The sequence below is a fragment of the Plasmodium yoelii genome (assembly GCF_900002385.2).
Source record: "Plasmodium yoelii strain 17X genome assembly, chromosome: 10".
Taxonomy (NCBI): Eukaryota; Apicomplexa; class Aconoidasida; order Haemosporida; family Plasmodiidae; genus Plasmodium; species Plasmodium yoelii.
The window spans coordinates 908,133-932,269 of NC_036182.2; the positions used below are offsets into that span (position 1 = coordinate 908,133).

At 21.8% G+C, this 24,137-nt stretch overlaps 8 protein-coding genes and 6 non-coding genes across 14 annotated transcripts; 3 read left to right on the plus strand and 11 right to left on the minus strand.

The window, feature by feature from the left end:
• Positions 1-1,011: 1,011 nt before the first annotated feature.
• PY17X_1020200 (conserved Plasmodium protein, unknown function) lies at positions 1,012-2,578 on the plus strand (the record flags this gene model as incomplete). The annotated part of the gene is made up of 4 exons (XM_722222.2): positions 1,012-1,306; positions 1,549-2,209; positions 2,330-2,404; positions 2,515-2,578. The coding sequence occupies 4 exons, from the start codon at positions 1,012-1,014 to the stop codon at positions 2,576-2,578; spliced, it is 1,095 nt and encodes a 364-aa protein (XP_727315.2).
• A 467-nt stretch (positions 2,579-3,045) lies between these two features.
• On the minus strand, positions 3,046-5,304 carry PY17X_1020300 (conserved Plasmodium protein, unknown function; the record flags this gene model as incomplete). The annotated part of the gene is made up of 1 exon (XM_722223.1): positions 3,046-5,304. The coding sequence occupies one exon, from the start codon at positions 5,302-5,304 to the stop codon at positions 3,046-3,048; it is 2,259 nt and encodes a 752-aa protein (XP_727316.1).
• Positions 5,305-6,279: 975 nt separating this feature from the next.
• On the minus strand, positions 6,280-7,809 carry PY17X_1020400 (conserved Plasmodium protein, unknown function; the record flags this gene model as incomplete). Its single annotated transcript, XM_022956247.1, has 4 exons — positions 6,280-6,513; positions 6,662-6,752; positions 6,880-7,018; positions 7,176-7,809. 4 exons carry the CDS (start codon positions 7,807-7,809, stop codon positions 6,280-6,282), a joined length of 1,098 nt encoding a protein of 365 aa, XP_022813314.1.
• An 811-nt stretch (positions 7,810-8,620) lies between these two features.
• On the minus strand, positions 8,621-9,306 carry PY17X_1020500 (conserved Plasmodium protein, unknown function; the record flags this gene model as incomplete). Its single annotated transcript, XM_022956248.1, has 2 exons — positions 8,621-8,937; positions 9,117-9,306. 2 exons carry the CDS (start codon positions 9,304-9,306, stop codon positions 8,621-8,623), a joined length of 507 nt encoding a protein of 168 aa, XP_022813315.1.
• Positions 9,307-10,083: 777 nt separating this feature from the next.
• On the minus strand, positions 10,084-13,050 carry PY17X_1020600 (DEAD/DEAH box helicase, putative; the record flags this gene model as incomplete). The annotated part of the gene is made up of 1 exon (XM_722456.2): positions 10,084-13,050. One exon carries the CDS (start codon positions 13,048-13,050, stop codon positions 10,084-10,086), a length of 2,967 nt encoding a protein of 988 aa, XP_727549.2.
• Positions 13,051-13,935: 885 nt separating this feature from the next.
• Positions 13,936-16,149, plus strand: PY17X_1020700 (conserved Plasmodium protein, unknown function; the record flags this gene model as incomplete). Its single annotated transcript, XM_022956249.1, has 7 exons — positions 13,936-13,972; positions 14,533-14,870; positions 15,022-15,117; positions 15,269-15,343; positions 15,474-15,681; positions 15,814-15,899; positions 16,075-16,149. 7 exons carry the CDS (start codon positions 13,936-13,938, stop codon positions 16,147-16,149), a joined length of 915 nt encoding a protein of 304 aa, XP_022813316.1.
• A 589-nt stretch (positions 16,150-16,738) lies between these two features.
• PY17X_1020800 (enoyl-CoA hydratase) lies at positions 16,739-17,983 on the plus strand (the record flags this gene model as incomplete). The annotated part of the gene is made up of 1 exon (XM_722458.2): positions 16,739-17,983. The coding sequence occupies one exon, from the start codon at positions 16,739-16,741 to the stop codon at positions 17,981-17,983; it is 1,245 nt and encodes a 414-aa protein (XP_727551.2).
• Positions 17,984-18,201: 218 nt separating this feature from the next.
• Positions 18,202-18,345, minus strand: PY17X_1020810. Its single transcript, XR_004618861.1, has one exon. It is a non-coding gene; the product is annotated as a small nucleolar RNA snoR31 (small nucleolar RNA).
• Positions 18,346-18,519: 174 nt separating this feature from the next.
• PY17X_1020820 lies at positions 18,520-18,770 on the minus strand. The gene has a single exon (XR_004618862.1). It is a non-coding gene; the product is annotated as a Plasmodium RNA of unknown function RUF4 (non-coding RNA).
• A 233-nt stretch (positions 18,771-19,003) lies between these two features.
• On the minus strand, positions 19,004-19,082 carry PY17X_1020830. The gene has a single exon (XR_004618863.1). It is a non-coding gene; the product is annotated as a small nucleolar RNA snoR30 (small nucleolar RNA).
• Positions 19,083-19,599: 517 nt separating this feature from the next.
• PY17X_1020840 lies at positions 19,600-19,682 on the minus strand. The gene has a single exon (XR_004618864.1). It is a non-coding gene; the product is annotated as a small nucleolar RNA snoR29 (small nucleolar RNA).
• Positions 19,683-21,182: 1,500 nt separating this feature from the next.
• PY17X_1020880 lies at positions 21,183-21,260 on the minus strand. The gene has a single exon (XR_004618865.1). It is a non-coding gene; the product is annotated as a small nucleolar RNA snoR28 (small nucleolar RNA).
• Positions 21,261-21,443: 183 nt separating this feature from the next.
• Positions 21,444-21,585, minus strand: PY17X_1020890. Its single transcript, XR_004618866.1, has one exon. It is a non-coding gene; the product is annotated as a small nucleolar RNA snoR27 (small nucleolar RNA).
• Positions 21,586-21,714: 129 nt separating this feature from the next.
• On the minus strand, positions 21,715-23,023 carry PY17X_1020900 (60S ribosomal protein L7-3, putative; the record flags this gene model as incomplete). The annotated part of the gene is made up of 3 exons (XM_022956250.1): positions 21,715-22,251; positions 22,399-22,713; positions 23,021-23,023. 3 exons carry the CDS (start codon positions 23,021-23,023, stop codon positions 21,715-21,717), a joined length of 855 nt encoding a protein of 284 aa, XP_022813317.1.
• Between the last annotated feature and the right edge of the window lie 1,114 nt (positions 23,024-24,137).

Here is a 24,137-nt window from a genome sequence, read left to right on the forward strand (position 1 = left end):
GATGGTGTATTACATTTAATTATTTTATTTTATTTTATTTTATTTTTCTTATTTTTTTCTTTTTATTTTGCGAACTGCTATATTATATATTTTAAAAAATAGAACATTTGAAAAATATGAATAAAAGAATAATAATTTTAATTAAACAAAACTGACATAAATTATATTAAAAATATATTTTTACAAAATTTTTATTCGTATTCACCATTTTTATTCTTAAAATAAAACCCTGTTTCCTTATTTATAATTTTATAGTAAAAAATTTAGTATAGAAATAGTAACTAAAATATAAGCGGGCTACTTATTAATATTAATTTTGTATTTTTTTTCAACGAAATTGCATACATATGCATAATTGGAATGTTTTAATATCCTCGGTATAATTTATAAAACTGGGAATACATAGAGGGTTAAATAATTTGTGATAGAAGCATGCATATATATATTTTTTTTTTTACTTTTTTTTTTTTTTTTTTTGGGGGGATCAAAAAAAGGACAGGATTTGGGGGTTTAATATATTCCTAGTTATGGCGGTGGTATTATTATGTTGTTATTTTCCTATCTTCACAATATATTATTTATTGTACTTTTTTTTGCCAATTATTTATATCTCTATTTATTTATATATTTTTTATATCTTATTTATTTATATTTTATTTTTTTTTTTTTATTTACCAAAATGGTTAAATAATAAAATATAAGTTATTCCAATTTTTATCATCCTACATTTTCATCAAAAATAAGAAACTCTCTATATATTTATTTATACAATTTTCAAAAAACAACATAATTTTTTAATTTATCATTTTTTTTATGCTTTTTGAAATATCTTTTTAAAATTATATATATCTATGTTTGGTATTTTCTCTTTTTTTTTGGATTTATAAATTTTTTATTTTTTTTTAAAGAAAAATTATTTTATGTCCACGCTTTTGAATAATTTATTATTTATATATACTCGTTTCATAAACTTGAAAAAACATCAAATTTGAAAAAAAATATATTTCCAAAATGATGCTAATTGCCGAAGAAGCTGAAGAAGCCGAAAATGCTAAGAACGGAGGAAATGAACCAATTGATATAAGTGTTTATAACGAATTATTTTCATTTGCAGCTAGCGATAATGACATTTTAAAAAAAGAAAGTTTAAAAATAATTTTAGGATTATTAGATGAAACTGATTTAATAGCATATATTTTACAAAATAGCAAAAAATGTTTTAAGATAATTACTTCGGGTTTGAATTCACAATGTAAGATGGTGGCTCTTGAATGTTTGCTCAATCTGTCTGCACAAATTCCAACAGGTAATTTTGTCAACAAAAAATACACAATATATATAGAGAGAGAGATAAAGAAAAACGAAAAAAATAAATTTAAATAGAAAAGTCATAGGCATATGTTTTTTATATTTCCATTGCTCTACTATACAACTTTTTTTTCTCTTTTTTTTTTTTCTCTTTTATTTTTTTTCTCTTTTTTTTTTTTTTTTTTTTTTTTTTTTTCTCTTTTTTTTTTCATTTTTTTTCTTTTTTTTTCATTTTCTTAGAATTAATAGAACGAAATATAGTCGAAATTTTATTTGATATGATAAAGGAAGAAGAAAAAAATGAAGAAAATTATATTGACATGTACATTATGATTATTTCTAACATAACTCGATGTAAAGAAGGAATATATAAAATTTTAGATATAAGTGATGAAGGTCAAATATATCATAACACATTTTCAGTGAGCTATTATTTAAATAAGCTATTATTTTTTTATTTTCAACCTATAACACCATCGATAAATAAAAATATGAGTGATAAATATATGCACATTTCTCATATATTAATAAATATAAGCTCAATAAAAGAAAGTATGCCATTTTTTAAAAATGTTGCTTTTTTAAATAAGTTGAGTGAGCAAATATTAATTTTAGAAAGGTGTAGAACATTTTTACCATTTATAATGAATTTATCTTTGCATAAAGATATTCATGATTTTATTTTCCAATCTGATTGTAATATGTTTCCTTATCTCTTATCATATGTATATTCACATGATACCCCTATTAATGAAGAAAATATCTTAAATGGAGTTATAAAACCAGATAAAAGTATACACAAGCTTATTCTCAAAAAATCAACATCACTAGTTCAATGTTCAATTATAAAAAACAGAATTCTTGTTATTCTTTTACACCTTAGTAAAAATAATGATACTAGGTACTTATAATACATTACAAATTCGTATTCTTTACTATTATTTTTTTACCCCATTTTTAGTATTTACCATTTTTTTATATATGTTACTCTAAATATGTATATCTTTCTAATTTTTTTTAGGGAAAAAATCAAAAAGTTTGGAGTAATTCCCTTATTGAATAATTGGAAAGCAAACGAAAAATCCACAGATATAATGTAAGTCATAAATAATTTTTTTCGAAAAAAATCTAATATAACAATGTGCCCACCTTCAATTATTACATATATATATGTGTGCATTTTTTTTTTTTTTTTCGAATGGCTAGCTCTGAAATAAAATCCATTTTAAATAAACTCGAGGGCGCCGATGATGAAACACTCGAACCTTAAAAATAGAGAATTTTAAACAATCCGGTTAACCCACTATTTTATATTTTTACATTTTTATACTTGATTTTTTCACATATTTTTATTAACTATTCCCACCCATTTGTAGTTTCCACCAATATTATATTAACACATTGATTGTGAATAAAAATTAATATATTCATATTTACATGCACAGTGCATATATATTCTATACATTGTAGTATAATTTTTGTTATGTCCACTAAAGTTGGAACAAATACATAACCATTTTTTAACCGAATCATTGACATGTTAAAATATGTAAATGTAAAGACAAAAAAAAAAATAAAATGTATAGTACATTGGAAATTTTTAAAAATCATGAAAATTAGCTATTTAAAAAAAAAAAAAAAAGCAAAAAAGCTAGCTACATATATGTAGCTATATTCACACATATACACGTATGCGTGTACATACAGGCACGTGTGTGGAAAACACAAAAAAAAAAATTAAGAAAAAATATCTGTAACTAGACCATTTAAATGCTTAATTTGATTATCAAATATTGTGTGCATGTAACAATCTATTTGTTCAGAAAATTTTTCAACATTTATATTTTCGTCGCTCAAAATAGAATTATTTTTATGTTCATAATTATTGACACTTATAAATTCATTTAGTTGAGATAAATAATTATTATAACTTAAATAATCATTTGGATTATTATTTTCGTCATTTTTTGTTTTTTCTATTAAATAATTCATTTTATACTTTTCTAAAATTTCGCAAATACATAGCACACCATTTTCATTTTTTTCGTTGGATGATATTTCTCTATATATATTATCCTCTTTGAGATTTTCAATTTCTTTTGGAATATTTTCTTTTTCTACTACATCAGTGCTACTAAAACTTTTATCTAACTCTGTTATATCTTCGCAATTATGTGTATTAACATAGTTAGTTATAATATTTTTCGGATTTTTTGTTTTTTCATTTTGCACATTTTCATTTTGTACATTTTCATGTATCTTATATTTTTCTTCAACCCGTTCCTCTACATATTCTCCTGTATTATCAAATTCATTTTTTTTATTTACATTATTATCACTATCATTTTCGGTATTTAAATTTTCCCTTTTGTCTTCTTTATCCATTTCCCATTTCTCTAATTCTTTTGCCTCGCTCATTTCATCATCTGACTCGTATTTCCTTATTGCTTGCAGAAAATTCTGCTTAAATTTTTTTGATGATATATCAATAAAAAGAGGATTTGTTGTCTCGTTTTTATTTATATAAGTTTGACAATCAGATAAAGGAACTTCCTCATCTTGACTATCCTTGTCAATATCACTTTTATTATTAATATTGTTTTCATTTTTTGTTTCTGAATTTTTAAAGAAAGACAAAAATTCATCTTCGCTTATTTTATCATCTTCTGAATAATTCAAACTATCCATTAGCACTTGTCTGTCTTTTTTTTCGCCGTGTTTTTCCCCAATTTTTGAAGCGGCTGATTTCTTTTTTTTCTTTTTGGGTTTTTTTTTTGCAAGATTATTTTTTTTCTCCCCTTTTAATTTGTGCTGACTTTTTTTTTTCATAATTCTGGAATCTTGACTATAAGTGGAATTAGGCAATTCGTCAACAATATTTTTGTATTTACTATTTTCACCATTTGAAAAAAAACCTAATCTTTTTTTAATATTTTTTATAATTTCCTTAACATCATTTTCAGGAATTTGTTTATAATCGCTATGTTCTATATTACTTACTATAGTATTATTATTTTTTATTTTTTTATCTTGATCGCTTTCTATTAAATTATCATATTTATTACTTATAATTTGTTTACTATCCAAACCTTTAAAATGTGTATGTAATTTATTGTTTGCTTTTTTATAATTTAATGCTTCCATTTTATTATTATTATTATATGAAATATCCATAAAAGAATCAAACAATTTTATTTCCGTTTTATCATTATCTTTTATTAAAACAATCGGATTACTATTTTCTCGATCCAATTTATTATCATAATTGCTAATTGACATATTCTTCTTATTTTCATTTTCTAAACTGTTCATATTATTTAGTGTATCTTTTTCAATATTTTGACATACATTCCATTTTTGGGTCCATTTTTCAAAAAAATTTAAACGCTGATTAGATGAATTAAGTAGATCGGAATCAGATTCGCAAAATAAATTATTATTTCTATCTTCATCTTTTTCAATATTTTCCTTATTTAAATTTAACAAATTATTAAATTTTATGTTATCACCTTTAGTGGACCCATGCTTGATGTTCTCAAAATTATATTCATTATTTTCCTCGTCACTTTCCTCATATTTTATTTTATTTTTATTATCCAATTCATTGTTATCAAATTTCAAACGAGAAATTCGATTCTTAAAATTTGTTCCAAGTAATTCTATTTCATTATCTCTCCATTTTTTGTAATAATCTTGTTCACATTCTGTATTTTTTAATTTATCTTTTAATAAGGAAATATCTAATTTTTTATTTAGAAATTTTGAAGTTTCAGTATAATAAAAATTATCATTTTTTTCGATATTTTTATTATTTTCATACATATAGCTACTTACTATTCCGTTTAATTCATTTTTAATTTTATCATTATCTTCAAAAAGGTTTGTTTGTTTATTTTTTTTTATTTCCCCTCCTATATTCTCCAAATTTACAAAATTTATTTTATTAAAATTAAAAGGTAAGCTATTTATCAAATCATCCTTAATTTCATCATTCATTTTAACACAAACTTAGAGACATAATGTGTGTATAATATTATGTGTGTATACTTATGCATATATTTTTAAGTTTTATCAGTTAAAAAAAAAAAAAAAAAAAAACATTTATTCAGTATACAGCTAACTATTTATTTTATATACAGCCAAAACTATATTATTTTATATACAGCTAAAATTATTTATTTTATACACAGCCAAAACTATTTATTTTATATACAGCCAAAACTATTTATTTTATACACAGCCAAAACTATTTATTTTATATACAGCCAAAACTATTTATTTTATATACAGCCAAAACTATTTATTTTATATCCCTTTTTAATATTACAAATAATAAATTATGTGTGTGCATAACTTTCTATATTATACAATTTTTTTACACACGCGATTAAAATTATATGCGCAAGGGACAAAATTTTCCGCATTTTTCCACTTAGCCCGATTTTTCCACTTTTAGCCCAACTTGACTAACCTTTGAAGGTAACCACAAACTGCGCGCTAAAACTTCTTTGCATTTTATATCTTTTAAAAATTCATTTTAAATTATTTTCAATTTAAAAACAAAATATAGCCAAGAATATATATATTATATTTCCAAAAAAAATTCAAAGAAAAAATAATATATTTCATATATACTATGTGTATTATATATGTTAATATACATAATCAGAGATATTATAATAATTGGTGTGCTTCAAAAGTAAGCAAATATATTTTCATTATTATAATAAATAAAACAAAAAAATCGTAAAAAATAAAATAAACACGGACAAATAAAGATGAAAATGTGGAAAAGAGGAAAAAATTAGCAAAATGAGCAAAATTAGAAAAAAGAGTAGGGTGTGAAAAACAATGGTGTAATATCCACATTAGGGTATTAAAAATAAAATGTAGTAATCTATTATGCTAAACAAAATATTTGAATTATAATTATATTAACATTGTTCATAAATATAATAAAAAAAACAATGCTTATATATTTCTCCTTTGCTTAATTGCTGTTTGTTTATCAGCTTTTTTTAGTTCTTCTATTTTTCCTTTATCATTAACCTTTTTAGAAAAATGCAACTTTTTATATAAACTATAATTGCTACTCATCCTTTTTTGCCCTTTTTTCAATTTGCTCATTTTTTCATTTATTATTATAAAAATTATTACTTCAATAATTAAAGTGATATAAGAAAAGACGATACCGCATATTAGTCTCTGAAAAGTTGGGAAAAAAAAGTGAAAATGGAAAAAAGTGAAAAGGGAAGTTAGCGAAATGGAAAGTAGCCAAAATGGAAAGCAGCGAAAATGTAAATTAGCGAACATAATAAATAGCGAAAAAATGCATGTGCATATTTTTATTAACTGTTGTAAATTTTGTGATGCCAACTAAAAGACTTCCATAATATCCGCTCAGAAATGTCAGGAAAATTCCAATAATTATGTTTATTCCATATCTAATATAAATTAAATTAAAGTAAAACATTTTCAAAAGGATTATATGTAGTTGTGAAAATGCAACAATTATATTTTAACTAAATAAAATAAAAATATATTTCATAAAATTTTATATAAATAAATTACGGTATTGTCTTTTTATAGTTGGAAAAAAACTCATTTATTTGAGTTGTTTCTCCTATCAATTTTTTATATTTTTTTTCTTCTTTTAATAAATTCTTAAAGGATGCACTATTTTCGTTAATGTTTTCGTATATCCCTCTGTCTGAAAAATAGAAAAAAAGCCCAAAGCAAAATGAATACGTGATAAGTGGGCAGTGATAAGTCGAACGTAATAAGTGAGGAGTGATAAGTCGAACGTGATAAGTGGGGAGTGAACACTATGACAATTCATTAACGCAGACACATTTGTAATAACTTACAGGTTATAGACGAATTTGCCATAAGGTCGTGGGCATTTATTTTTTCCTTGTTTATATTTGTACAATATAAGTTATAAAAATATAATAGTAAATTTAATATATCTATGTTGATATTATTTTCTTTCAAAATTTGATTAATATTTTTTAATTTATCAAAAAATATATTCAATGTCTTTTCATTTATTTTATTTGAATATAATGATTTATTTTCGTTACACCATTTTAATATTTTTTCTTTTTCTTGTGCAAAAATTTCAAGAAAATTTTTTATTTTTGTTGTTATTTCAACATTTATTATTCTTTTAACATATATATCATCAGTTTCTTCATTTTGTTCCTTTTCTAAATCATCCATTATTTTGTTATCTTTTCTTTTATTATTCACAACACTATCGATTTTATTTATATCCTCATTCATATTATCTAAATTATTATTTTTTGTATTATTTTGAGACAAATATTCTTTATTATATATTAAATTTTTATCATTTTTAATTTTTCTTTTTTCTTCTAAATTATCTAAGTCATTTAGATCAATTACTTGTTTTGCACTATCATTATTTTTTTTTTCATTTTTTTGATATATATCACAATTGTTTTTACTATTTGTATTACCATATATACTATTTTCCATTTTTTATCCTAATTAAAGCCAAAATTTTTATTTAAAAAGTTGAATAAAAAAAAAAATTATGACCTCATTATTTGAAAAATTTAAACGTGTGCATGGATTTTATATTCCTTTTTCTTTTTATTTTTATTTGTTCTTTTAGTTTTAGTTTTTTTTTGAATTCACCCAAAAGATTCTTTAAAAAAAATGAAAAAGATTAAAATTGTTAAAAACGTAAATATGCCTTTAAAATTATTTAAAGTATATTACATAAATAGTAAATAATTATTTTTACTTTTTTTTTTTTATGAACAATTCATAAAATATAATTACATAATATACCCTTTAAACTTTTAAATACTATTTTTGTATAACTATGTAAGTGCTTATAAAGGATATGGAAGGAAAGACAAATAAATCCCATATTTCAATAATAAATACTTTAAAAAATTAAAAATAAATATGACCTATATATCGTAAAATATATAAGGGTTTACTAATTTTACCAACACACACACGTCAGTATATATTTCGTCCATTGTATTTTATAAAATATGTTATATATATATATATTTACTTTTCATTTTTAAATACTTAAATGTAATGCAAAATAAAATAATACAAAAATTTGTATGCAACATAAATACAGATATATTCAACTTTTTCAATTTATTACTAACTCAAAAAAAGTTAAAATGCTAAACCATTTTCCAAATCGACAATGATCACAAAATATGAAATATTCATACATGGTTATACATAGACATGTCCGTTTTTTTTTTTTTTTTTTTTTTTTTTTTTAACAAAACAAGACATATTGTGGGAAAATATACAACTACAAACGATTTAAAATATTTTTCAACTTTTGTAAAATAATTTGTTTTAAGTTAGGTTTAGTGAAATAATTTGCTGCATATTCGTAAACATTATCCGGTTTTTCTTTCAACAAATCAGATAAAAATATTTGAATAATATATTTTAAAACTTTATTTTTTTTTAAATACATTTCATTTTCTATTATCTTGTTTATTTTATATTTTTCTACTTGCATTTTTTGTTCATCAGATAAATCAAAAAGAAATATTTTGTTTTCTTCATTTTTCCTTCTTTCTCTATCATGGTCTTTTTCAAATATTATATCTCCAGTTTTGTCTGTATAAATATTAATATATATGCATACATATATAATAGACTCAAATAACGACAATATCGAGTACGCATTTATTGAAATGAATAACATTTCCAAATTAATCGGGATATAACCCTTAACTAGAAAACTACATCTTCAAATATATTTTTAATATTTTCTAATAACGATTTTTATTTCATACCATTTTCTAAAGATCTATTATAATCATTGGTTATAAAATAGTCAGGCTCGATATTTTGAAAACAAAAGGGCGAATGTGTTATGTCCACATTTCGTGACGTCGGGAAATTCATAAGCTTTCTATCAGTTTCATTGCTTAATTCTTCTTCATATTTACTAGAATAATCTTCTTTTAAATTAAATGTGCTCATTTGATAAGTTATATTTTAGTAAAAATCGTTTTATTTAAATTTTTTTTTCTGAATATTCATGTAATTTTTTAAAAAAATATGACTGTTCAGAAGTTTTGAAAACAATTTATGAACAATTTTTATTGCTGTTCATATTAATTTGATGCAAAGTTTCATTATATGTAGTAAACATCCCAGTAATATCTTAATCTTTTTATGCACACACACATGCATATAATATATATATTTACTATATACATATAATATATCTTTAGCTATACAAGCAGTTTAATTTTCTCATAACTTGCCAAATATGGAAATTTAAATAAAGTCTTTTATATTTTATTTACTAAAAGCGAAATAAGGAATTTATTATTTTGAGAAAGACAGAAAAGGGGTACATAGAATTTAAAAAATAATTAAATGTACAAAATAATTAATAATTAAATGTACAAAATAATTAATAATTAAATGTACAAAATATATAGCGAATTGACTAATAAATCAACGGAGAAATAAAATAATAATAACAAAATTGTACTTTTGATAAAACGGCTATTTAATAAAAAGTATAGACACAAAAAAAGCAAATGAGAAGAAAATAATTCAATGAAATATCGCCAAATGGAAAATATTCCTTAATTAAACAAATATTTTTGACATTAAAATAAATCAAATTAAAAATGCAATAAGTGGAAATATAATATAATGTAAGATATATATATCATGGAATACCTTACATTGTATCAAATAACTAATGTAGAAAAATACTAGTAGTAATATCAATAGTAATGGAAATTATTTACGCCATTGCGTGTTCTTTTCCTTCTTCCTCTTTTTTGAATAATATTTTGAATAAGAAAATTCTGCAACTTGAAAAAATTCGTCACTATTATTTTCTGAAGCCGATTTTATATTTTTAAAATTCTGAAGAAACTTTTTTAAAAGACATGATATTATCCATTCATCAAGTTCATCAAAGAAAGCAATTAGGATATGTATATGAATATATGTATTCTGTAAAATCGATTTTAAAACATCTTTTGGTATTTTAAAAATGGTACATATAGTAGATATATTAGCTCCTTGTAAATATAAAAATAATAAAATAGCCAAATATAATTTGTTATATTTTTTCTGAACAAGGTCATCAGAAAAAAATTTTTTTTTTTTTTGGTCATGCGAAATATTTTGATTCTTTAAATTTAACATATTTATTATATCATTATCAAATTTTAATATTTCAAAAATTATATATTTAGTATAATTATCAAATGATATAATTGATATTAGATTTTTTAAAAAGGGTAAATAATATATAAACCCTGCAATGTTTAAATTATGACATGAACATATATAACATAAATGAAATTTATTATTATAAGTATGTATTTTGTCGTAACTTTTTATTTCATTTAATAAATCTATACCATATGTTACTGTAAAATTACTTATACATAAAGACCTACACAATCTTGTAGCTTTTATTTTTTTATGGTTTATTATTTCGATACATTTATGTTTTATTAAATTATTTATCGCCATGTTAATCTCTTTTTTTGTCTTTTCATAAAATAATAATTCATTTTGCGTGAACATGTGCAGGTCCAATTGTAGTAAATTATGTAATGATATATTTGTTGTATTTGTATATTTTTCGCCTCTTTTTTGATTAATCTTTCTCGGTGTTGTGCTACTAATATGATATGGAGAATCCTCGTATTTTATTTGCATTAGTTCATTTTTATCACAATGTTTTATAGAACTAACACTTGCTATTTCCTTACCAACCCAAGAATTGTCATTACAATACATATCTAGCTCTTTATAAAAAGTATTTATATTATTGTTACCAAAATGGTATATATATGCAATATTGTCCAAAATTGTATCATTTTCATTTGTTATATAATTTTCGTTTATTTCATTATCGCTAAATGTAAGCTCAACAAAACATAAGGAATATGAAAATAAAGAAATTATATCATGAAATGTTATTGGCTGATCTACTAAACAAAGAAATTCAATTATATATTTTTCTATTTCTTCTTGGGATCCATTATTCATCGTACTTTTTATATTAGTTACATTTTCTTTAAACAATTCTAATATTTTTTTCTCATATTTTTTTTCAACAATCAAAAATGAATCTCCTTCTTTTAATCTAGCTGCTCTACCAATCATTTGTTTATATTGTGTTATAGTTAAAAAGTTTTGTGCAATAAATGGTGATGCTATTAAAACCCTGTCTACTAATAAATTTAGCCCAATAGCTAATGTTGATGTGCAGGTTAATAAAAATAATACTTTCTCTTTATAAAAATGTTCTAATAAACGTTTTATAGAATTTCCAATATCACTATAATAATAACATATCCCATTAGTTATCAATTTATTCATCTTTTCATATGCATATTTATCAATATGAAGTATTTTCTCATTTAATTTCTGTCGTTTTATTTTTATATTTTCTGGAACATTATCAATAGATAATGCACTAATAAATTGATTTATTAAATTTATGTAAATTTCACAGTTTCTTTTTGTAGAACAAAATATTAATGTATTTATATTTTTCACTAAACTATGATAAGAAAAACATAAGATTGTTTGAATTAAATCATTGTTTAATGATTGGTTCTTTTGTTGTAAAAAATTATAAATTTTATTCTTGAAAAGTTCAGATTGAGCATTTATTTTCGTTTCATAACCATATTTGATCGGAGTTTCATAACAATTTCGTCGTGGTGTTACACAATCAATATCATGGAGTATTGCTTTCTCAACTTTATAATTAATTGTATCTCTCTTATAACAATATGATGGGGACTTATTATCTTTTTTATTTTCATATGATGTACAAAAATCATACATATTGTTAAGATAATAATAATCAAATTCGGGTCCTTTTTTATAAATATCATAATTACACACATAATGCTCACTAACTACTTGGGGACGATAAGATGATATGTATATTTTAGCATTTAACCATTTTTTCAATTTGTGCATATTATTTAATGTTGCACTCATGCATATAATTTTTATTCGAGGTTTTTTTTTATTCAAATATAAACTTTTTGAAATTATATTTTCAATATAAATTCCTCTTCCTTTTTCACTTATAAGATGAAATTCATCAATTATGACTATGTATTTTTTGTCTTCATTATCATAATTATAATCTTTTTGAGAAATATGTTCATAGGCTCGTGAATTGATATCTTCTGCTGTATACTTCAATTTATTTTTATTTAAATAATTATTAAATTTTTCATATGTACATAAAATAATATCGTTTTGATCAAATTCGCTACCTATTTGAATATCTGTACCCTTACAAATTTTTTTAAAATATTCCAATTTTTCATTGATCAATGAATTTAATGGGAATAAGAAAAATATCTTTTCTGTTTTTTTGATTTCCTCAAAAGCAAAGATTTCAGCTACTAATGTTTTACCTCCAGAAGTCTGCGCTACGAATAAAAAGTTTTCACGTTCCTCCCATTTTACTTTCTTTAGTTCACACAAGCATTCCTTTTGCCAACTATATAATCTATTTATATTTTCTTTTTGATAATTATTTATAATTTCTTTTTTTATGTTGTAGCTAGTTAAATTATGGTAATCCTTCTGTTTGTAATTGATCTCATTTTGCACTTCGTTTTTGATTTTTGGAAACTTTATTCCATTTGCTTCACAATTTTTTTTTGTATTTTTCTCTCCTAGTAAATTTTCAAGTTGTGATATCCAATTTGCATTCATTCCTTGGAATTACATAAACAGTTAACCACAAAAATATATGTATAAATTATGTGTATATGCATAATTTACATATATTTACATATTGTTATGTATATGTGTATGGTTTTATTTTGTTCGTATATAATCAGCACATGTTTATGCCTTATGAATTTGTATTATATGGTGTAATCATATGCATAAACTTTATATCAGTATTTATCAAAGTAAAATGGTAAGCTTTTAAGAATGCATATTATATTTTCATCATATATATATATAACACATTAAAGGTGTCGGAAAATAAAGGAAGTTTTCTCTATTTTTTCACTCGTAATTTGGGACGGCATTAGTATAATATTGTTATTAAAAATGTTATAAAATTGCTATTAAAAATGTTATAAAATTGTTATTAAAAATAATATAAAATTGTTATTAAAAATGCCATAAAATTGTTATTAAAAATTATATAATATTGTTATTAAAAATGCTATAAAATTATTATTACTATTATTATTATTATTAGTAGTAGTTTTTTGGAAATTTGTGATATTACCTTGATTTAAGCTAGCTAGGCAAGGTATTTTAAAAAATATATTATACATGACATGCATAATACATATAAAGAATGCATATACAATATATGCAATTCCTAACATGCATAGAAACAAGTAAATGTATCATATTGGATGGAATTCACTTAACTGTCCTTTAACTACTAAACTTTTAGTTTAATTTCTTAATTCATTCAAATAGGGACAAAAAAATACAATTTTAATAATATCACCAAACCAAATCGTTATGAACAAGACATATAAATATATGCATTTTTTTTATAAAATATTTTTTTTTAGCTAGTTTTTTTTTTTTTTTTTAAATAGAAAAAAACAATACCACTGTTGTATAATCATGGATAAAGAACAAAATGATAACGTGAATGATAAAGGTTATTAAAAAAAAATAAAATATAGACAATAAATACTCAAGTTAACAATTTTTTACATATTATTATTTTGTTTATTTTTTAATTTTTTTGTGTGTGATACATTTTTTTTTTACCAATTACACACTTCTCCATTTTGTTGCTATAATAATATTTACAAAAATGTGTAAACGAAATTATAAAATGAAATATACATTTCATAATAAATATATGCTTTATTTGGTACACAATATGTATACCTTCTTTGAATTAAAAAAATAATAATAATAATAAAATAAAAGTTAATGGAATAAAAACAAAAAATATTAATGAATGTCTAAGGTTTAATTCAGATATATACCTGTGTGTAGGAAGAAAAACCCCATGTTAATGTTTGTGTGCTACGTACACATATTTGCTTATTTTATAATATTTATATAATTTTTTTTAAAAAAAATACTTTTACAAAATTGATATAAATATTTTTCTTTTTATTTCCTTTTTGCAACCTGAATATTCCTTATACCCCCAAAATAAAATAATACATAATTAACTACATAAAATAAAACAATACCCTGTTATAGAAATTCAAGATTTTTTTAAAGAAATCGAAGATATTGTAAATGATGAAGACATAAGTAATACAGATGATACCACAATAGAGGAGTCGTTAAAAAAAACGGCTAATGAATTAATTGAAAAAAAAAAAAAAAGTATTGATTTGCCAATTCAGTCCAAAATAAATTTATTCCTTGAAGAGATCGATTTTATTAACAATTGTATAGACGCATATGAACAGAAAAAGGAAAAAAAACAAGAGAAAAATGAAAATATAAGTAAAGAAGATGATAAAGAATTGGATGATATATTAAAGGATGTACTTTATTTAGAGTTAGGCCTCAAAGAACCTGAAAATAAAGACGTAAGAAATCACAAATGTACTATAAAAGGGATATGAAAAAAATGCATGAATTATATGTATTGTTCATGCTATTAGAGCTGTAGATTTTTGTTCATACAAATTTGTCTATACTTGAAATATTTATTTTACATTTCTACACCCCTATTTGTAGACGGAAAAATTGGTTTTAAAAATTAATGAAAATTTAAGTAAAATAAAGAACAAAGAATTTATTTTAGCTACTAAAATATCGCTAGATATAAGAATAGTAAGTGCTCAAAAAAAAAAAAAATAAATAAAATAAACTCACACATATCTTATAAAATATTATTATTTCCTTTTACGAATAAATTACAAGTTTGTAAACATTTTAGTATAATATAATTTTGTAATTTTATATGAACATTTTTTATATGTAGGAAGATTATCAAAAAAAGGAAATCCGTGAAGAATATTTTTCCAACAAAGTTAATGAGTTATTTCACCAGACAGTGGTAAAAATAGAAATATTCAAATTCATTAATAAGAGATTATATATAAATATAGTTATTCATACTAATTATATCCATATATTGAGTAACATTCCATATAATAAATATATACAATACTACCTTTGATTTTTAGAACCAATTAAATATTGAAGAGAACGAAACAGATATTGTATCTGAGGAAACTTGTATAGATACATTAAAAAATAATTCCGATGATAAATGTTTAAAAAATAAAACAATTGGATTATTATCAGAAAACATAAATGATGCTAATGAAATTTCTAAAGAAGAATCGTCTAATATCAAATCCGGAAATATGATAACCATCCCACAATCTACAAGTAAAACACAACACATATATGCTCTTTCAGTATGTAGCCAAAACTTGTATATATATATATATATGTATATGTATGTATATATGTATGTGTGTATGCATGTGGGCGTATATTCTTAATTCCTTTTTTAAATAGGTCATAAAAGCTCATCAAAAAAACCATCTAATAGAAAGAATAAGGAAAACGAGATCGAATCATCAAACTTTTTTCATAAAAAAAAGGTATATATCATATTTTTTAAAATTGGCTGTAATGATATGCAAACAATCAAGAGTGTATATATTGTGTGCATACATTGTTATTATTATTGTTATTTTATTTTTTATTTTTTTATTTTTTATTTTTTTATTTTTTATTTTTTTATTTTTTATTTTTTTATTTTTTTTTTTTTTGCAGATGAAATTGGTGGAACGATGGAAAAAAGTTGCTGAAGAATCCAAACTATTAGATAGTTATGATTCGAGCTCATAAAAAAATCATAATTTTATAGATTATTTTATTGACTATTTTATTGACTATTTTGAATATGATTTGTTTATTCTATACTAGCTCATTTTTACTTGTTTGTGTAGTTGAATTATTTTTTTGTTATTTCAATTTCATGTGTTTTATTTATTTTCCAATGAAATGAAAGAGGATCATACATATGTGTATATATTGTGCTAGTTTATTTTTTTTCATAATTTTGTGAATTCATCCAAGTTATATACATACATCCCTTATCGGCCTACTGCACATATACTTGTATATTTCTTTACAATATTTTGAATAAATTTTATTTAATCTCATTTTAATATTTTTAATTTTTTTTTTTTTTTTTTTTTGCGTTATTCTTTTATGGAATATATATTTTCATTTCCCCATAATTAACTGGGCACATATTTTTATTTAGAAATAATTTAAAGTGTTTGTTTTTTTAAGAGCTTTATGCTGTTTCCATATTGTCCTTCCCTTTTTTTTTAAATAAAAATGTATTGATAACTCTAATTGGTAATAAAAATAAACCTTACACACACACACACACAGAGTCATATTGTGTATATATAGAAAGGGGAATAAAATGCAAATACAAAAAATGTTTTTACTGACACGATATGGGAAACAATTTTATTCGGATATAAATATAAGAAGGAACTTGAAACTGTTCAATACATTTAAACAATATACAACTTATTTGAACAAACAAGAAATCATAAATAATAATTCCCAATCAATTGATGAGAAAAAAAAAAATGATAATATAAATTTTTGTAATAAATATGTTGACTTTTTTCGAGATGAAAGTAGAAATATTGGAATACTAACTTTTAAAAATATATGTGATAAGAAAAATATTTTTCCTGATTTTTTAGAAGAATTAAAAAATGTTGTAGATCATATAAATAATATAATATCTAACGAGGAAAATAATAAATTCTATATCAATGAATTTAAAAATAAAGATAATTATTTAGTTAAAAATTTGAAAAAAGCAATACCATATTATGATAATAAATTAAAGGTATTAATTATTAATGGAAGTGATAGTAATTTTAGAAAAAATTGTAATACATTCTTAAATTCAATTGATTTTAGTTCTTATTTAAAATGTGATGAAGGAACTAATGTTGATATCTCAAGCATGTTTAGAATAATATGCAATAATATTCAACAGCTACCTTTAATAACCATTAGCAATATTAATGGGATTTGTTATAACAGTGGTATGGACATAATTTTGTCAACAGATTTTAGAATTTCAAATGAAAATAGCAAATATGGATATGATAAAACTTATATTGGTTTATACCCATATGGTGGTAGTATACAAAAATTATTTAGACATATTCCTATGAATTATTCAAAATATTTATTATTAACAAGTCAGACAATTAATGCATTTGATGCATTAAAATTCAATTTAATAGATATATGTATAAATCAAAATGATGAATTTTATATAAATAATTCTAATGTTAATTTTGATAATAATCTAACTAAAAAAAATAAAATCAATATTATAAAAGAAAATATTATAAAATATTTCAATGATATTTTCATAAATGAACATTTTAAATTAAAGGCAAATGATGATAGCTTTATTTTTACTCTTTTTTTTGCTTTTCAATTTTTATTTACTCCTACTTATATTCTACAAAATATAAAAATGTCTATTAATGAAGGGATGCTACTAAGTGATTCAAATGCATATTTAGATTGCGATCGAATGGTATTCGAAAAATCTATAAACACACCTGAACGGTTAGAAATTCTAAATTATTTAAAGACAAAAAAAATAAGCGAATACAAGCCGAAGGAAAATTAGACAACAAAACCCTGAACCCTCAACCAAACCCTAAAAAACTATCAACAATTTACCTTATATACACACAAAATTACATCCATTATTCTCATACAAAAAAAATACAACACAAATTTATATATCCAATTTATGAAATGTGTGAATATATAATTTTATCACGTTTTTTTTTTTTTTTTTCAAGTGCCTTTTATTTCTTTGTATTTTTTTGGTGTATTTTAGTATTGTGCAAAAAAAAAACCATTGTAATAATTTTAAAATTACAATAATTTTTCTTTTTAATTTTTGTTACCTAGACTGATTATGATATTTTTCATTTTTTGAAAAAATCTTGCCCGCTAGGAATTATACATATATTATAATAACGAAATTCCAAATTGCAATTCCGCATCTTTTAAAAATATTTTATGAATTATAAAACCTTATATGAATCAACAAAGCACATAATGCTTCCCATATTATACCTTACTTAACATGCAAATATACATATTTTTTTTCTTCCAAGTGTATGTAAATAAATTTATCAAACAACCATAATACCCATATCAACATGCACATATTTATATCTTGCATGATTTATAGCAATTTTTTGTCTATATCGCATGAAACATATATATTTATAGTTACTATTTTATTTATAAAAAACTTATAAATAAAATGAAAATATACATGAGATATAAAATATAATATTTTTTTACCCTTGTATCACAAAAGATAAGCGGAATGGAGAAATTTTAATATATGTATATACATATTTTTCTCCCTTCCACTGATACATGGGATGAGTACAAGCGTAGATTTTTTTTTTCTTTCTTTTGGTTTTCTACGGTACTCGACTCGAACTGTTGCTCGTTTCTATGGTTTTTCAAATGATTATACTATATTTTATTCCTAAAACAAGAACATATGTGCACGCGTATGGCTTATAAACAAACAAATATACACACACATATATACATATATATATACTAGCTATATGATGCACGCATATATTGCCGTACATAATATACAAAAAGTATTTTTTTTTTTTTCAGTGGCACACAGCTTTTCATCTCAATGTTAGTTCAGTAACACGAACCAAGGTGTGTTTGTATCATCATTAAAAAAAAAAATAATAATTTATGAATTCAAATAGTTTAAGAAATTTTATTTTATTATTTTGTGGTATCTCTATAATACCATTTTACCCCCCACTCATCAAACACCATATCTATCATTTGCTAATAAATATGTGGTATGTGGGTGTGTGTGTGTTTGATTTAAAACGAGAAAACTGAAATAGGTAAGTCAGTCTTCAAGCTGGAAAATCACGTATATATATATACATTTTTTCTAGCAAGAAATTATTTCGACAATTTTTCATAAAGTAAAATTGAAGAACTCAAAAATCTTGCACAAAATGTTTCATATCTTCCTCTTTTATTTTATAAGCTCTTATTGTTATTAAAAAAAGAAGAAAGATATGAGATGTATATAAATAAAAATGGGAAAGCAAGTTGTTCCCAAATCGTTTTAAAAATAATAATGGTAATAATAATAATGGTAATAATAATGATAATAATAATGGTAATAATAATGATAATAATAACATATAACTTTTTTGATATGTATAATTAAAAAAAAAAATCAGCTTTACTTATAATCATCATAGTTTACTCTCAGACCCGAAAGGCTTTGATAATCATAAATGGTTTCATCATTTTTTTTTTTTAACAAATCGCAATAATATATATTATTATGTATATATAATTTTGCGTATATGTATATAGTTTGGTAAATGAGTTTTTTTTTAATTATTTCGTTTTTTGTTAATTATTTCGTTTTTTGTTAATTATTTCGTTTTTTGTTAATTATTTCGTTTTTTTTGCTAAAGCATAATAATAAAACATAAAATATTAAGTCATGAAAATAAAATATGTGGAAAAATAATATTTTTAAAATTTACATTGTGATGAATTATTTAAAAAAAATATATAAATATATAAAATATATAAAATATAAATAAAAAAAATATATATTTTTTAATATAAAAATTAAATAAATATCATGTATAATATAATTAATACAATTAATATTTTTCTTTAATATATTTTAAATATAAATATAGCTATTTAGCTTTTTGCTAATTATTTTAGAGAAACGTATATTATTAATATGACTGTGCATGTAAATATTCCTATTTTTGTATTCCCACCCCCAAAATACAAATAAAATAGCTGTTTATTCTGTATTTTTTTTTTTTTCATATATTTTTTTTTTTTTCATATATATTTTTTTTTTCATATATATTTTTTTTTTATATTTGTCATTTAGCTAACTACCATTAAACATGTAAAAAAAAAATAAATACAACCCCCCCAATGGTCTTAAATCGCTATTTACGTATAAAGCGAGAATGGGCATAACCCCTTTTTGTAAAATAAGGAATAAGTGTTAATTTAAAAAAAAACACAAAACAAAATTTTATTTTCATAATGATCTTATTTTCTTAATAATCTTATTTTCGTAATGATCTTATTTTCCTATATATAAGTATAAAATAAGAAAATTATGTTTTACATAAAAAGAGATATCGCATAACCCCCACTTTTCAAATAATCGAAAATAAAAAACCTATTAAATTAATTAGTAACTTGATGATGATACCCTATATTTTATTCACTTTTCAATTTTGAATATAATTAATACTATTATATTATTTAAACTTTTTTATCATATTTTCCTTTTATATAATATATATACATTTTTTTAAGAGTAGAAAATTCATAAAAGGTAAAAAGTTAAAGTCATTTTTTATCATTTTGTTAAACACATGCAAAATACATGTGTGCGTAACGTTATATATACATATATTATAATGTTTGGATTATGCATAATAAAAAAGTATATTTTATATATAAATATAATAAAAACACATTTTGAAATAAATTAAAAAAATAAGAAAAAAAGTAAAATAATATATATGCATGATATAATGCATTCATTGGTTTTTTTTTTCACTTTCTAATATGACACGAATTATTGTAGTAAATGCATCAAATGTGGTATTTTCTATATATTGCGGCTCATCCTTTTTATTCCTAAAAAAATATTCAAAAATTGAACATGTATATTATGCGTTCATGTAATGTTGCATATGTACATATATATGTGCATAATGAGGATATGAATAAATCTGACAGTAATGATAAAATTTCATTGAAAATAATTATGGTCAGAATTTTTAATTATCGTCAACAAAAAGAATCAGACGGCACTTCCTGGATATTTTCATCATTATAATTATTAACAATATATAATATGGTTTATTCTTCATCATTATATCTTTGCATATTTCATATATATTATATGTACATACAATAAAGTATAGAGTTGAATTTCTTTCACTTTTTAATATGCGAAAAGATGAGGAGGGTGATATAATACATAATTAATAAATAATTTGTATATTTTTTAAAAAATGGTGTGTTGTATTCATAAATATGGCCCAATAAAAAAATTAGCAATTTTTTTTAATGGTTCCTAAAATTATGAAATTGTTTTAGCTGATTTCTAGCAGATGACACCAAAAATGTATATATAAATGCCACTGTGGCTAAATCAGCATATTGATTTTTTTTCATACTCCCTCCTCATTTTTCCGTTTTCTTTTTTTAGTCAACTCGTGTACATACATACTACATACATACATATTATATTTATATATTACATAGCATCTTTTGTTTTTTTCTTTACCTTTACAATTTGGTGGATATTTCTTTTTTCTTTGCCTCTTCAAGTTTTTTGGCTTTATCTTTCATTTTTTTCAAAATCAATGATTTTTTGCTCATTTTTTGGCCTCCCCATTTTCTTCTTATATCTGCATTGTCATTAAATTGTTCTCTAGATAATTTGCAAAAATAATCTAATTTTTCTTGATCTTCTTTTCGAACCTTTTGTATGCATACAGCTGTGGCCATTTTTTTATGTACAAGTTTTCCTAATTTTGATCTATTTTTAACAAAACAGTAAGGAATATCTTTCATTCTGCATAAAGCTGGTAAAAATAAAACTAATTCAATTGGAGTAACATCATTTGCTATAACAACAAGACTACAATTTTTTCGTTCAATTAATTTAGTTATATGTTTTATTCCATATTTAATCATCATAGGCTTTTTATCTTTTGATTGTGCATTGTTTAAATCATCTTTAGCTTTTTTAAGTAATCTTTCTTTTTTCTCTGATTTAGATTCGGGTTTATATTCTTTTAAGAAATTCATCAAATCTTGAGTCTATAATAAATAAGATGAAAAATTATAAATATGTACAGGAATAATATAAGGGTATTTATTTAGAGCGAAAATTTTACGAATTTCATAATTAAGCATATATATAAACTAAATAACGGGTTATGATTATGTAGGCTAAATGTTATGTACCTGATTCTTTGAAAGAGTGTAGTTAAATTGGTTAATTGCAGGAGGAACTTTTAATCTTTGTAATAAAATTTTCTTTTTTCTTTGTAATCTAAGATGTTTTGGCCATTTAACATATTTTGATAAATCTTTCTTTGGGCGTATACCGACACCAATAATATTAGATTTTCTTTTTCTTTCAAAAATTAAAGGATTCATTCGAATTCCATTTTTCTTTTCTTTTTTTATTTCTTTCTTAACAGCTTTTTTATTACTCAAGGGGCATGGTGCTGGTGTTTTTTTGGAAGGTTTTTTTGTTTGTTTCTTGTTATCTTTTGCCTAAAAAAAAAAAAAAAAAAAATAATAATAAAATAATAAAATAATAAAATAAATAAAGAGTTAGCATATGCTACAAACTTGTTGGAAAACACAATTATAGTATAGCCATTTTTTATACATATAGCATATATTCATATATTTTATTTTTTAAATAAAACACGCAAGTGTAAATTTCATCCTTTTAAAATGTAAGAATAAATACAAAAAAATGGTACATAATATATGATGCTTTTTAATAATTTGTAAATATATATATAAAAATGTAAAACATATAGATTATTTATATGATTTTTCATTTTGTTATTACCATTTTGAAGATAATTGGAAAACTTATGTTAAAAAAATAATGTTTTAACTTTATATATATTTCTATATAAATATATATATTTTTTTTTATATTATGAATTATTTATAACATAAAAAAATCATATATTAAAAGAAAAAAAAAAAAATTATGAAAAATTATGAAAACTGTATAATATTTATATTATAATAAATATATATATATTTAATTTAATCAATATATGTTGTTACATAATTATGCATATTATACATTTTTGTTTGTAGGATTATTATTGACAAAATAAGCACAAGCATATATAATTATATTCTTTGCTATTTATTTGTACTATATATACCCTCCTACTTATTTTATATATTTATTTTCCCATACGTTAATTAATTGTTAAAAAATAAAAATAAATAAAATATACTAATTATATTAATGCCATATAATTATTATATATATATATATGCATACTACATATTATTTAGCAACTCACTTAAATGTTTATATATTCTTACATATCACCATATATACGCAGTATATATTATTATTTTACAAAAGCATGGAAAAAATAATTATATATATTACTTTTATTTTTTTATTTTATTTTTTTTTTTAATATATAAAAAATGACGGGATAAGTGATTCAAGCGGTTGAGGGGTGGATAAATATTAGCACATACAAAATGTATATATATAAAATAATATTTTTATAATTTTCTTAGCCTTAATTATTCATATTAATTATAACATTAAGTTTATATATTGCACTGCATAATGTTTAACACGTTTTTATTAAGGCATAGTCACAAATTGTAACATATTCATTTGAAAATAAAAAGAAACCAAGCCCCCCCTTCTTCCTATATATTACTTAATATTTATATATATGGGCTAGGATATGATGTAAAGGTAGTTAAAGTGCATATTATAAAAAAAAAAAAAAGAAAAAAAAAAAGTTATTTTATATGGCAAGCCAAAATATGATAGTATATTACATATATATATACATACTTGAATAGTTAATTTTTATTTATTTTTATCCCATGTTCCCTTTATATGCCTATCATAAAAAATGGATACACGCTTATAAAATAATTAACATGTACATAATGTGAATAATTATATATATTTTTAT